General features: G+C 49.2%; 1 protein-coding gene across 1 annotated transcript in view; it reads right to left on the bottom strand.

Annotated features, from left to right (window-relative positions):
* LOC125467288 (repulsive guidance molecule A-like) overlaps positions 1-15,823 on the bottom strand; it is a 47,455-nt gene that overhangs the window by 12,895 nt on the left and 18,737 nt on the right. Inside the window, exons 2-3 of the mRNA XM_048562937.2 lie at positions 13,196-13,328; positions 4,944-5,452 (exon numbers count right to left, since the gene is read on the bottom strand). Coding sequence (XP_048418894.2) covers positions 4,944-5,452; positions 13,196-13,328 — 642 coding nt within the window. The remainder of the gene's footprint in view (positions 1-4,943; positions 5,453-13,195; positions 13,329-15,823) is intronic.

Below are 15,823 nucleotides of genomic sequence, written 5' to 3'. Positions count from 1 at the left end.
CGCGCGCGCACACACAGTCGGAATCTGTCTCGTGTTAACCACACACACACACAGTCAGACTGTGTCTCATGTTAACCACACACACAGACACACAGTTTGACTGTCTGTGTGTGTCGGTGTCTCAGGTTAACCACACACACACAGTCAGACTCTGTCTCGAGTCAACCACACACACAGACAGACTCTGTCTCATGTTAACTACACACACACACACACACACACACACACACAGGCACAATCAGTCTCTGTTTCATGTTAAACACATACACCCCACCCCCCAACACATACCCCACACACACACAGTCAGACACTGTCTCATGTTACACACACACACACACCCCGTCAGACCCTGTCTCATGTTAACTAAACACACACACACACACACACACACACAGACACAATCAGACTCTGCCTCATGTTAACCACACACACACCACCCTCCCACATGCACACACATTCTGACTCTGTCTTGTGTTACCCACACACACCCCACCCCCACACACACGCACAGTCCAACTCTGTCTCATGTTAACCACACACACACACACACACACGGAGAGAGAGACAGACAGACAGAGAGAGAGACACACACACACACAGACACACACATGGAGAGAGAGACAGACAGAGAGAAACAGACACACACAGGGAGAGAGAGACAGACAGACAGACAGACAGAGCGAGAGACACACACACACACAAACAGACACACACAGGGAGAGAGAGACAGACAGATGGACGGAGACACACACACACACACACACAGACACACACAGGGAGAGACAGACAGAGAGACACACACACACACACACACACACAAACAGACACACACAGGGAGAGAGAGACAGACAGACACAGAGAGAGAGAGAGAGAGAGAGAGACACACACAGACAGAGAGACACACACAGAGATAGAGAGAGGCACACATACAGTGTCAGACTCTGTCTCATTTCAACCACACACACAGAGACACAATCAGACTCTGTTCCATGTTAACCACACACACCCCAACACCCCCCCCCACACACCCCACCCTCCCCCACACACACACACATTCTGACTCTGTCTCGTGTTACCCACACACATCCCACCCCCCCACACACACACAGTCCGACTCTGTCTCATGTTAACCACACACACAGTGAGACTCTGTCTAATATTAACCATACACACAAACAAACACAGTCAGACTCTGTCTCACGTAAATCACACACACCCCCACCCCACTCCCCCCCCCCGCGCGCACACACACACACACACACACACACACACAGTCAGACTCTGTCTCATGTTACACACACTCTCTCTCACACACACACACACACACACACACAGTTAGACTCTGTCTCATGTTCACCACACAGACAGTCTCATGTTAACCACACACACACAGACTCAGACTGTGTCTCATGTTACCCACACACACCCCACGCCCACAACGCCCCCCCACCCCCAACACACACACACACACACACACACACACACAAATATTCAGTGACACATTCTCAGCCCCCTCTAACTCTCAGTTGCAGCTCTCAGGATTGAGGATGACCTGGTCCCCTTACCCCACATCAACAGGATCCGAGATTGCTGATATGGCCAATGCACAACCTGTAGCCTCACATCCCATGGAGCAGGCTGTCTGTGTAGGGTTTGTTGAGATGGGTGTTAGAAGCACCCACTTCATCCCTGCCCCTGCACATGACTGACAAAACCCCTGTGTGCCTGTCCCCGGTCCTGAATGAGTCTTCTGTAATCTGTTTGGTCCCAAACGAGGGTCTCCCATGAGACGACATGTTTGGTTGCCCCTGTTAAGAATGCTTTGAGGATGTCCCTTATTGATTTCCACCATCACCCAGGGCATCTCTTGGTGTGATGGATTTGGGAGTAAAGCGGCTGTTTCAAAGCCTGGTGTCAGGCACACATACAATATATCTCACCCAGCAGAGCTAAGTGATTAAAAACTGAAAGAACTGCGGATGCTGTAAATCTGGATCAAAAACAGAAGTTGCTGGAAAGGCTCAGCAGATCTGGCAGCTTCTGTGAAGGAAAAGTCAGAGTTAGCTTTTCGGGTCCGATGACCCTTGCTCAGGACTGAGAAAGGGTCAACAGACCTGAAACGTTAACTCTGATTTTTCTTCGCAGGGGCAGCTAGACGTGTTAAGCTTTTCCAGCAACTTCTGCTTTTGTTGTTGAGAGCTGAGTAATTGCTGTGAGTGTTGGCCTCCAACCCATACCAACATGATCATGAACCTGGGGAGGAAGGACCGGCCATAAGAAGTGCAGTTGAGGAGTATGGGCCTGCACTTGATGGATGAGAAAGATGACCGGGGTGGGGGTGGTACAATCTAATTGAAGCTTACAGAATACTGAGAGGTCTGGATAGAGTGGACATGGAGAAAATGCTTCCATTACAAGGACAGACTAGGACCTAAGGGCGCAGGCTCAGAATGAAGGGCAACCCTTTAGAACTGAGATGAGAAGAAATTTCTTCAGCCAGAGGGTGATGAATCTGTGGAAGTCATTGCGACGGAAGGCTGTGGAGGTCAAGTTGTTGAGTGTACTTAAGCCAGAGATAGATAGGTTCTTCATTAGTCAGGGGATCAAGGCTTATAGGAGAAGGCAGGAGAATGGGATTGAGAAACATATCAGCCGTGATCAAATGGTGTGGAAGATTCAATGGGCTGAATGGCCTAATTCTGTTTCTATGTCTTATGGCCTTATGTACACTACAACCTTATGATGCCACTGAGGAATGAGGTAGTTTAGAGGGTGTATGACCTGCTGTACTGAGATCACTGATATACTAAATCCAGGGTCACTTTTTGTCCTCGTGGACTCCTGATTGAAGAAGCTGACCTTTTCAAAGTGGAACACCCTCACAGAGCCAACCTTGGTTCAAAGATACAACCAATTAGTACATGATTTGTAAACAATGCATTTTATCATCACTTGCATGAACATCCTTCCCCTTGTATCAAATTCAATCCAAAACAGTTTCCATAAGCTAAGTAAGCGAAGTTTTCAGTTTAAAATGAATCAGGGTGAATAGTGATTATCCAAGGAGAGGAAATTCACGTGACTATCTCTCGGGATTTACAAAAGTTTGCATTTTCTTTTACTTTCATTCCGGGACATTGCCGACCGTACTAGCTGCTCTCAACAAAACGTGTAGCAGCAGGGTGACTGTCCCATTTTGGTTCAGGTAAAGGTCCGGGCAGATTTGTAATGGTGATAAGCCACACTTTAGAGATACCCCAAGACAGTGAAGTGGGACAGTCTCCACATAAATCCTTCACACCACACAAGGCAAACCTAACACTAAGCAGATCTTCAACACCACCCTCGCGCATTCTTCCCCTGAACGCACTGAACGTAGCCAGCTTAGGGGTATTGGTAAATGTTCCAGCAATGGCATTTGGCCGAGTGCTGGCAGGGTCTTTGACTGTGGAAAGCATCACATACCACGGACCAATCCTGCAAGCACAAAGGCAAAGGAGCACTCTGGCCAATACTTCTCCTTCCACCACCCTTAAAACTGGAGATCAGTTCAATGGCACACAACCGTTAATGGGAGCTTTCTGTGCACAAATTGCTCCCTGTGTTGCTGCAGTACATTAAAAAAACATACTTTGTTGGTTGTGACAATGGTGAGGGATGAGAATCTGTGGAGTTACTTAATCCAACAGGCTATAGGAGATATCCTGAAATATTTAAGATGAAGGTCACCAGCTTTGGGACAAAAAGAGAATTTAGTGCTGGTTCCGTTAAGGTGCAAGATCAGTCATGATCTTGTTGAACAGGTTTGAAGGGCCAAATGGCCCATTTCTGCTCCTATTTCTTAAGCACCCATGAAAGGTGCTGTATAAAAACAGGCCTATCTTCTCTCCTTTCTTGTACACTCCACATCTGTACCAAGTATGTTTTTTAATTGGAGGCAGTTACCGTACAGGGTCAGAAGTTGGGCAGCCTTAACCAATATCATTTCTTGCTTTGCCCAGTGCCCAAATGCTGCCCTCAGCATCCAACCAGCCAAGGTGGCAAGGACAGATAATTAAGTCTGGTCTTTACTGCGTAGAGTGCAAGTTCATTTGATAGATATAGCTGCAGGAACCACATGACAGATCTGAGGATCACTTTGAAATGTGATCTTTTCAGTTTCTACAAAACAAAGCTCACTTATGGCATGAATGGAAAAATCAGGATGCAGTAAGTGATCATTTAGATCCCAGCACCTCTCACTGGTTCCCCTTCACATTAGAAAATCTGAAAATATACTGCTCTGGTCTGTGTTGTTGAACACCATTGTGAATGCAACTTAACCCTTCCAACATATGCGAGGTCTATTCGATTAGCTAAGATTGTCTTCATCGGGGACAGGCTCTTGTTGGTGAAAAGCAGATACAGCAAAGCTTTTGTTTTTGTCTTGCTCTCACCAGGACAGACAAGAGAATGCCAACATTTCAAACAGAGCAACATCTGAAATGGAAACAGGAAATTGCTGGAGAAACTCAGCAGGGCTGGCAGCATCTGTGGAGAAATGGAGTTAACACTTCAGAACAGGGACACTTCTTCACAAAGCCTTTCGGTTTTTTGTTTGGTTTAGGGGGCAACAACTTATGGTGCATCAGTGCATGTTGCTGATTTTAAGCGAGTGAAAGTCAAGGGCATTGCTGAGGACAATGTACCAAGGTAACCACTGCCCCTTCCCCCACCCCAGGTGGCTCCTGGTGCACACTCCATGGCAACACCTTGATCATTCAAGCAGCACCCTTTTCTCATGCAGTTATAAATTGTTGTTCCCTCTGAAAGTCAGTATTCTTGCATGAGTCCTGACAGAGAGAAGGGTGCAAAGCTTTGACTCCTTTCTCCGTGAGGCATGAGCCCCGTGAGACGGTGAACAAAGAGCGGTTTTGTGGAAGCGCCTCCCTCCATGCTCTCACCTTACTTGTGGCAGTCGCACTGGAGCCTGAGACCACAGCGACGTTGGTGACCTGGACAAAAAGGTAGTTATTGTCAATGAGCGGCCACGCCCCGCGGACCTTACACGTCTGGAAGGCATCAGTGAACGTCCGAAGGTGGGGGTCCCCGAACAGGCCACAGTGCGTGTAGTTGGGGTGCGGCCCGTGCCTCTGCAGGCTCTTCTCGTAGTTGCAGACCTCGGGGGCATCCGAGTGCACCATGCAGTCCAGGGAGGTCGGCTGCGTCCGCGGGGGGGCCTGCGTGGGCCCCACCTTGGAGCAGTTGTGCTGGTTCATGAGGTCCTCGATGCCGTGGACAGCAGAGTGGTAGGCCAGGTCCCCACGGCAGGCACGCGCGGTCTTGCGAGTGCACTGGGAATAGGCTCGCAAAGCGATGCAGAACTCCACCGATTCTTCCACGCCTGTGTGCAGTCCAGAGGTTGCAGAAAGGTACTCAGAATTGCACTTCAGAATCCTGCACTGGCAGCTGACTGTGGGCAGAAGTGAAAACAAATCAGTCAGTCAGTGCTAACTTCCCAATTTTGCACCCTCTTCCACCCCTCCACACACTCTTTGTTACAGACCGTCTCCTTCCAGGAGACCACTGGACAGAGAATTGAGGATCGCTAATCGACTGCGAGAAGCACCAGAGTTTAGTAGTGAAAACTGACAAGAATCACTGGGATAAAATCACAACCAAGAGGTGTTTTTTTTTCTGCTTCCAAACCACAACATTAGTATCATTTTCCTTTGTCCTTCCACAGAATGTGGGCATCACTGGAAGCACATCCCATCCCTGCCCTTGAGGCTTGTGGCGGGTTTTCAACTACATCGCTGTGGGTCTGGAGTCACGTGCAGGCCTGACGAGGAAAGGACAGGAGATTTCCTTCCCTACAGGACATTGGTAAAACAGAATGATTTTTACAACAATCAATAATGGTTTCAAGAGACTAGCTTTTGATTCCAGATTACAGTAATTGAATTTAAATTCCAGCTGGGTGGGATTTGATCTTAGAGCTCTGGATTCTGAAGCCTGTGGCATTACCACTACACTATGATCTCCTAGGTTAAATGAGGCTGATCGCAGCACTTAAACCATTGCTCCTCTGTAAGGTAATCCTCAGCAGACCAGGGTTTACATCAGTACATATACCAGCTGAGCACGGATGTTCAGTTGTTATTCTGATACTGGGACAGTACAGCACACTCACTCCCAGCCCTACAGGAATGACAAAGGCTCTATACCTTCACTACCAATGGACCCCTGAGGTCTCAGTCTCAATCAGACACAAATACCGAATACACAAAAACATCTGATAGTGGAAGGATGAGAACAAAATGACAGACACAAACAGAGAATGCTGGAGAAACTCAGCAGGTCTGGCAGCACCTGTGGAGAGAGAAACAGGGTTTAACTTTTTGAGTTCAGCATCACTTGTCTTCAGAACTAGATAACAGACACCGTCACAGTCTCTACTTGTGATCTCATAGAACATCCGGCAGTACAGCACAGGAACAGGCCTTTAGCCCAGCATGTTTGTGCTGACTGTGCCATTCCAAACTAATCCCATCTGTCTGCAGATGGTCTGTATCCCTTTATTCTCTCCCTAATGGCACTGTGGGTCAACCCACAAAAGGTGGATTACAGCAGTTCAAGAAGGCAGCTCACCAACACCTTCACAAAGGCAACTACAGACAGACAATAAATGCTGGCCTGCCAGCAATGCCCACATCCCCCAACTGAATAAATAAAGAAAACCCATCTAAATCCTTCTTAAATGTTACTATCATATCTGCTTCTACCACCTCCCCTGGCAGCGCATTCCACCCCACTACCACTGTCCATGTTTACATTTGCCTTGCACATCTCCCTTTAAACTTATGCTCCCTAGTGTCTGACATTTCCATCCTGGGAAAATGACTCCAACTATCCACCCTGCCTACGCCTCTCAAAACTTTATCTATTTCTATCAGGTTGCCCCCTTAGCTTCTGATGCTCCAACAATCCAAGCTTGTCAAACCTCTCCTTGTGACTAATACACTCCAATCCATGTAACATCCTGGTAAACCTTTTTTTTACCCTCTCTGAAGCTTCCACATCCTTCCTATAGCGTAGCAACCAGAACTACATACAATGCTCAAAATGCAGCCGAAATTAAGTCTGACACGGCTGCAATATGACTTGCCACCTTTTCTACTCAATGCACTGACCAATGAAGGTAAGATGCTATATGCCTTATTTTCCACTTTATCGACCTATGTTGCAACTTTCAGGGAGCTGTGGACTTGCATCCCAAGATACCTCTCTATATTAATGTTCCTAAGGGTCCTGTCATTTAATGTGGACTTGCCTCTTGGCATCTCCCAAAATGCATCACCTCACATTTGTCTGGATTAAACTCCATCTGCCATTTCTCTATCCAACTGATCTATATCCTGCTGTATCCTTTGACAACGTTCTTCAGTATCCGCTACTTCACCAACTTTTGGTGTTGACTGGGTAACATTGAGAATGGGGTTTATGTTCGGGGGAGGGGGAGGGGGAGGGGGAGGTGAGGGGATGGTGAAGGGACAGGGGGACACTGTTGCGTGAGCTGTGACACACCAACCCGGTGTACAAACAAAAATGATGCCCCTCCAAACTCAGTTGGGTGTGTGGAGAGAACATTTCACCCGAGTACCACTGCACAATATTGGAAATACAGGTCTGTCACAGCTGTCAGAAGAAACTGAAGGAACGCATTAAGAACATTGCACAAGTAATGGACTGACCCAGTATTAAGGTGTTGTGGCCAAAATTTAGCCTTTCCTATCTTTGTTATTTCAGGAGAGGTCTCTGACAAGGTCAACATCTGTTGACCATCCCTCATTACCCTCATTGGAGCTTGGTTAACCTTACCAAATACAAAGAGGGCGTCACTGATTGAGAGTCTTGGTTATATTGGTTGCAGTTCCCAGTGACACCAGGAAAGGAAAGCCTATCGATTGTTGGTTACAAAAATATAAATACTGTCTGTGCTACATAGCTGAGAATGGGGTTTGGGAAGACAATGCCAGGGCAGATAAAACATTGGCTTCCACTTTAATTCACAGCTCCGTTTAAAACAGATAATTTATGTCCTAAATTCAAGGTCCCTGGAATCATTTCTTCCCCCCCCCATTTTAAGATATCCTCCTCATCTTATATTTACTGACACTGCATTTCTGACTGAAGTGAGCTCCCCGCTCCCCGAGATGAAATTGACATTCTTCCCACCGACGATGCATTTTCTTGGGGGATTTGCAAACTGCAGCATGCCTTCACCTCCCTCTGTGTTCCCTTTCTTTTCCGATCTTTAAAGGCTTTAAAACTCATTGTCATCTCACGTCTCTCCTTCATTTCCCTGAACGTCTGGCAAAAAAAGGTTTAAGATCCTGGAGGGTTTGAGTAGAATAAATCAGAAGACAAGGTTCCACGGGGCAGAAGGGTGGGCAGTGGACAGACACAGATAATTGGCATGAAAGCAAAGGAAAATGAGAAGTGTATGCAGCAGTCAGAAACAGAACCGGACAGAGTGGCCGGGGTAGATTCGATAAAAATGTTTAAAAGCGGATTGGATAACGACTTGGGGATAACATTTGACAGAGCGACAGGAAAGCAGCAGGGGAGTGCCACTAATTGGGCAGCTTGGTCAAAAGGCAGACACAGGCAGGCTGGGCTGAATGCTCTCTTCCTCTGCTGTACCATGCTTATGATTCTCTCCTCATCGTGCCCTGCAGCACCTTCCCACCCTGTCTCTCGAATTGAAAGCTATGTCTCAACTAAACCGATACCTGGGGGGTGATTGGGACGCAAATCTAATTCAAGGGAGTCAGGAGACATCAGAAATCACAGCAGAAGGCATATGCATCTTATAAATGTCAGCCGAATCTGGAGATGGAGTCCTGAGTCAGTATGAGCACTGCATGGTTCACGGCTATGAAGTGATTAAAGTTGGATTTATCAAGAACTGATCTGCAGCTGACAATCTGTGTTATGGCATGTAATAGCTTTATGTCAACAATTTGGGAAAGCTCTACAAGGTTTCGTACAGAAGCAAATTGTATTTCTCAGCCATTAAGGTCTTTCAGTGCCCTCAGCAGTGTTTCTAACAAGGCGTTCACATGGAGCTACTCAACTCTCCAGTGAGCACCCGGGGTTAATCCCTGCTTTCTGTTTTCACTGTAGTTGAGATTCCAAAGTTGGCCTCACCATCTCTATCCACAACCCCCACACCACCACCACCCACACCCCAACACTCACTTTCTCACACAGACACAAAACTGTGCTGAAGATTTGGAGTGTAGGAGGAAAGTGGATTGCGATGTTAACCCCATCATTGATCACTGCTCCCAGCAAACGACTAAGTCAGAAGGTGTCTCAAGCCAACCCTCGGTGAAATGCTCAGCCAATATTCAATTCAATATTCACTCCTAAACCTTAGAGATTAGTCCTCTCAACTATCCATAGGGCTCCCATGGTATTGGCACCGTGTGTGTGCTCTTTCCATAAGCGTCCCTCTTGCAGCTTCATTCCCTGGGATGCCCTGATGTTGCAATCTGAACAGGTTCCTCACTTTTACGCATCAGTAAAATCCTGCCTATTCAGAGTGGCGATTTCTGACAGGTACTGTGAAGGCTGCTCCACAAGAAATCTCTCACACAGTTCCTAATCCTAGTTGTAAGTGGCAGGTTTCAGCGCTTCGAAACAAAAATGCCTGGAGTCCATCCAGCTGTTTCTGTTCAGCGACAGAAGCTGATTAGGAAACCCAATTGGGAGAAGCAGCTGGGCTAGTGAAAGGTGCCCGATGCAAAATGATACTAAAATGAGATTCTGAATGAGAAATGAATAGTTATTAAAAAATCTCTTCTCAAAAGTGTCTGCCTCTAATTTGTCTCACTCTTTCCTTAAAGATGACAACTTTCATTAGTTTGGGCTTTAAAAGGTGTGAGGAGCTTTGTAGCAACTTGTCCAAAGGGCTGGGTAGTCTATATTTGACCCTGAAGGGATCACAGTTGAAGCTAACCTGCCCTCGCCTTATGCCCAAATATACAGGCATTGCCACTGTGGGTTTGAGTTTAAAAACATGGACGACAAACTCTGGTTCATTGGCTTTGCCCTGGTTAAGGCCACTCAATGTTAAATGTGAAACAAGCCGAGTTTCCACAGTGAAGAAACTGAGCTGGGGGCTAATCTGTTCTGTATCACTCTGCACCACAGCAGGTGGTGAAATTACTCCTAAAGCACAGCTCTGAACATAGCTACAACATCTCGTCAAACATTAACACATTTCATTAACTGCAGGCAAGAACCATGCTTGCTCAATCTTCCCATCAAAGTAAGACATTGATGCTCCAATGTCTTAACATACAATAATCTCTTGCTCGTCTGTGACTTATTGAGAAAGATAATGACATATTTCATTCCTTAAATTAAATCCATTGGCCACAATACTGAAGTAACTCAATTTTAAAATGCTAATTATTGTTTATATGAAACAAATCTGAGAAAAGGCATAATTCTGAAATTAGTAAATTACAAATTTAACTTGCTTGTAAATGGCTGCTTTTAAGGTTAGTCATTTTGATCCCAGTACAATAACCTTTAGGTTTGAGGTTCAACAGCAAGTCATATTTCAGAAATAGATAACTGACGTAGGTTTATTTTAAGAATTCTTTTTTGATTACTTCCTCCAAACCCTGGCACAGGCTCTTGCCATGGCCCAGTTCCAGAGAACTCAACTCCTCTCTGCTGTTTTACCTAAGTGGGTGTTCATCATCATCTTGACAGGCTATTCAACAATAGGGACTTCACTGCCATGTCAATCCGTGCACCTGATGCCTGCATTTGACTATGGGAAGAGATAATGGGAACTGCAGATGCTGGAGAATCCAAGATAACAAAGTGTGGAGCTGGATGAATGCTGCTTGGCCTGCTGTGTTCAACCAGCTCCACACTTAGTTATCTTCGACTACGGGAATCTTGGATTGCAGTCTGCACCAGAAACATTAGCCAATTTCCACTCAACACTTTCCCCATCCCATAGTTCAGATGCTGAGGCCAACTGTAACCCCCGGCTGCTCTGCTAACAGACCTGGAGTTAAAGAGGAAGCCACATTCTGCAGGGTCACACACTAAAGGGTGATGGAATGTGGACACAAATCTGTCATTTTGACGGCAATCAGAAGACGCAACCAGCACTCACATAACACAGGTATATGATTCTTCAGAAATTTTAACACTGTACTCTGCAGTCAAAAACAACAAACAAAAACATTTTCTAAAAAGTTATTCTGGCAGACAAATCAGTTTTTGCTGAATGAACAATTGTGGTCAAATGCATTCTTCCTCTGGTAAATTCAAGCAAATATAAAGTAAAATATTACCTTGGATTGGATAAAAAATTCACATTTTATCCATATAGTGGGGGGGGGGGCGGGGGGAAGGGTGTCTGTGACTTTAAATAAATGGCTAATTACAATATCGGTGATTACAATATGCCATTGCCCTTTTAAAAATAAATATTTATAGAAAAATGCAAATCAATTGTTACTGTTCCCTCACAATGAAAGAATGGGCAATTTGGATTCTATGGCGCATTTAATTACCACTACAAAGCCTTCAGTGAAGGCAGTCAGATTTTCCCACAAAGGAACTCTGAGAGAAGAATTTTTTTGAAAAGGGAATGAATTCACGAATTTGAAAGGTGCACTGAGACACTGAATAGGCACAATACACAGTAAGATATGCACTGATACACAAACACAAAATCATTGATCTCCAAACCTAATCACTGATATTGCCCAGACACTTCCTGGGGTCAAGCTACTTCTGATCTAGGAAGAATCAGACTGTTTCAGCCGAAATTTACAAATTCCCTGACTATTAACAGGAGTAATATTGAAATATGTGAAATATTTTATACAGTAATTTTATTTAGAAAAAAACCTGAACACTTCAGAAATCTAAACACCGTAGAAAAATGTGCACGCAAAAGCCACAGTAACAAGTGCAGACTAAAATTATTTTACACAGCGTAGACTTTATACTGAGTCTGGAAGCTGCTTTTAAACATTTTATGAACTCCTGCGTGGGAGGCAGTTTCCTATAGTTCGCACTGCGTTCTCGCAATCCTTCAAAAAAAATTCTGACAGACAACGTACACTGTAAGGCAGTAATAATATTTATCGTCTACCTTATAATCAGTCTCATTGGTGACAATTTCGACTGTCTGGGCGGTTTGATCAAATTAAAGTATAAATGTATTTCGGACGCGTTTATCAGTCACTTTTAACCCCAAATTATGAAATAATTTAAGATTGAGGGTGGATCTTCAAGTGAAGGTGACAACAAAATTGCTTAGAAGTTAAAATTGTGATCAGAGATATTTGCTAGAGTGACGCAGATATGATTTGAACTTACCGAAATGCGTTTATCTTGAAGGCTTACGTTTTAACAAAAAAAAGGGCTAGCACATTGTAATGAGAGTCTGTCCACACGGGGATGTTTGTAAAATAAACGGGGCAAAAGTTTCTGGTGCATGCTCTTTTTTAAAAAAAGTTGCTCACGCTACCATCCCCCCACCAAAACAGAGTTTGCAATTAGGGGTCTTTGTGATATCCTTCCCAGAGCAAAACAAAAATACATCTGAGATCTGCTTCTGGGGGATGATGGATTGTATTAAAATTCAAACCTCCAGCTCGGGAGAACGAGGATTTCTGCAAACACATCGCTCGTTTTATGACGTCAAAGAAAAGGATTTGATTTCACTCACACTGGCCTCAATTCCCAAGAAATAAAACATTTAAAATCTCTGTCCAACAATCCAGGGCTCAACGCCTTTTTTGCAGATGGTAACGACTTTAAACAACTTTCTAAAAAAAAAACCCTGTAAACTTTTCTCTTGGATACCGTGAGTCTGATTGCCCCTTTGAAATTTAAAGGGATATCCCCATTCAACCCGCGCCCCCCCCCCAAAAAAAATAGCAACACGAAGGCCGTTTAAATGAGTTTTTGTTTTGGAGGGATGCAAGGACTTTAATAAACAAATTGTCTGAAAAACTTTCTGCATCTGAAATGGGGGGACACATTCTAAGGTCAGCCCACGCAAAAAAACAAACTTTAAAAACACACACACACACACACAGTGAAAGAGCGAGAGGCAAACGGACGCATTTGCAAGTTCTCTTTGTGCTGCAGACTGTCTCTGCTTTACCTGCTGGGAGCCACAGAACCATGGTCAGTATTCCAAGGAGCCGGTGGCCGAATGGGGCGTCCCTTCTCCCATTCCCATCCATCCAGCCCACACTGGGATCCCGCAGAACTCCAACTCTCCAACTCTGCTCGCCCTGGGTGAGAGAGGCAGAAAAAAAATACAAGAAATCAGAGCGCGCACACGCCAAGGAGAGAGAGAGAGAGAGGGAGGGAGGGAGAGGAGAGCTAAGCTAACCCATCAATCAGGGGCGGCCCGGACCTCCCCCAAAAGCGGACAGCGCGGAAGCAGGCGGGCTAAACCCGCCGAGAACAGGCAGCAAGCACAGAATGAACCGAGAGGAAGTGGGGGGGAGGAAGTGGTGGGGGGGAGTGGAAGTGGAAGTGGAAGTGGGGGGGGGAGTGGAAGTGGAAGTGGGGGGGGGAGTGGAAGTGGGGGGGGGAGTGGAAGTGGGGGGGGGAGTGGAAGTGGGGGGGGGGGAGTGGAAGTGGGGGGGGGAGTGGAAGTGGGGGGGGGAGTGGAAGTGGGGGGGGAGTGAAGTGGAAGTGGGGGGGGGAGTGGAAGTGGAAGTGGAAGTGGGGGGGGAGGAGTGGAAGTGGAAGTGGGGGGGGAGTGGAAGTGGGGGGGAGTGGAAGTGGGGGGGGGAGTGGAAGTGGGGGGGGGGGAGTGGAAGTGGGGGGGGAGTGGAAGTGGGGGGGGAGTGGAAGTGGGGGGGGAGTGGAAGTGGAAATGGAAGTGGGGGGGGGAGGGAGGGAGTGGAAGTGGGGGGGGAGAGTGGAAGTGGGGGGGGAGAGTGGAAGTGGGGGGGAGGGAGTGGAAGTGGGGGGGAGGGAGTGGAAGTGGGGGGGGGAGTGGAAGTGGGGGGGGGAGTGGAAGTGGGGGGGGAGGAATGGAAGTGGGGGGGGAGGGAGTGGAAGTGGGGGGAGGGAGTGGAAGTGGGGGGGAGGGAGTGGAAGTGGGGGGGAGGGAGTGGAAGTGGGGGGAGGGAGTGGAAGTGGGGGGAGTGGGGGGGAGGGAGTGGAAGTGGGGGGAGAGGGGGGGGAAGGGGAAGTGGGGGGAGAGGGGGGGGGAAGGGGAAGTGGGGGGAGAGGGGGGGAAGGGGAAGTGGGGGGAGGGGGGGGGAAGGGGAAGTGGGGGGAGAGGGGGGGAAGGGGAAGTGGGGGGAGAGGGGGGGAAGGGGGAGAGGGGGGAAGGGAAGTGGGGGGGAAGGGGAAGTGGGGGGGAAGGGAAGTGGGGGGGAGTGGAAGTGGGGGGGTGGGGGGGAGGGGAGAAGTGGGGGGAGAGGGGAGAAGTGGGGGGAGAGGGGGGAAGTGGGGGGAGAGGGGGGGGAGGGGGGAAGTGGGGGGGAAGGGAAGTGGGGGGGAGTGGAAGTGGGGGGAGGGGGGGAGGGGGGGGAGGGGGGGAGGGGGGGGAGGGGGGGGAGGGGGGGAGAGAGAGGAGGGGGAGAGAGGGGAGGGGGGGAGAGAGAGGAGGGGGGGAGAGGGGAGGGGGGAGAGGGGAGGGGGGGAGAGAGAGGAGGGGGGGAGAGGAGGGGGGGAGAGAGGGGAGGGGGGAGAGGAGGGGGGGAGAGAGGAGGGGGGGAGAGAGAGGAGGGGGGGAGAGGGGAGAGGGGGAGAGGAGGAGGGGGAGAGAGAGGAGGGGGAGAGGAGGGGGAGAGGGGGGGGTAGAGGGGAGGGGGGAGGGGGGGAGAGGGGAGAGAGAGGAGGGGGGGTGAGAGAGGAGGAGGGAGAGAGAGGAGGAGGGAGAGAGAGGAGGGGGGGTGAGAGAGGAGGGGGGAGAGGGAGAGGGGGAGAGAGGAGGGGGGTGAGAGAGGAGGAGGGGAGAGAGAGGAGGGGGGGTGAGAGAGGAGGGGGGAGAGGGGAGAGAGGAGGGGGGAGAGAGAGGAGGGGAGAGAGAGGAGGGGAGAGGGGGGTAGAGGGGAGGGGGAGAGGGGAGAGAGAGGAGGAGGGGAGAGAGAGGATGGGGGCAGAGAGGAGAGGGGGGGAGGGGGGTAGAGAGGAGGGGGGGAGGGGGGAGAGAGAGGAGGGGGGGAGAGAGAGGAGGGGGGGAGGGGGGAGGGGGTAGAGAGGAGGGGGGGGAGGGGAGGGAGAGAGAGGAGGGGGGGAGAGAGAGGAGGGGGGGAGAGGGGAGGGGGGGGGGAGAGAGGGGGGAGGGAGGGGGGGAGAGAGAGGAGGGGGGGAGAGGGGGGAGAGGAGGGGGGGGGGGGGAGAGAGAGGAGGGGGGGAGAGGAGGGGGGGAGGGGGGGAGAGAGAGAGGGGGGGAGAGAGGAGGGGGGGAGGGGGGAGAGAGAGGAGGGGGGGAGGAGAGGAGGGGGGGAGGGGGTGAGAGAGGAGGGGGGGAGGGGGGGAGAGAGGAGGGGGGAGTGGGGGGAGAGAGGGGGGGAGAGAGATGAAGGTGGAGGGGGGAGAGAGAGGAGGGGGGGAGGGGGGGGAGAGAGGATGGGGGGAGTGGGGGGAGAGAGTGGGGGAGAGAGAGGATGGGGGAGGGGGGAGAGAGAGAGAGGAGGGGGGAGGAGGGGGGAGAGAGTGGAGGGGGGAGGAGGGGGGAGAGAGATGAGGAGGGAGGGAGAGAGAGGAGGAGGGGAAGAGAGAGGAGGAAGGGGAGAGAGAGGAGGGGGGTGAGAGAGGAGGG

The sequence above is a fragment of the Stegostoma tigrinum genome, chromosome 33 (assembly GCF_030684315.1).
Source record: "Stegostoma tigrinum isolate sSteTig4 chromosome 33, sSteTig4.hap1, whole genome shotgun sequence".
Classification (NCBI taxonomy): domain Eukaryota; kingdom Metazoa; phylum Chordata; class Chondrichthyes; order Orectolobiformes; family Stegostomatidae; genus Stegostoma; species Stegostoma tigrinum.
This window is presented reverse-complemented; position numbering and strand designations above follow the sequence as displayed.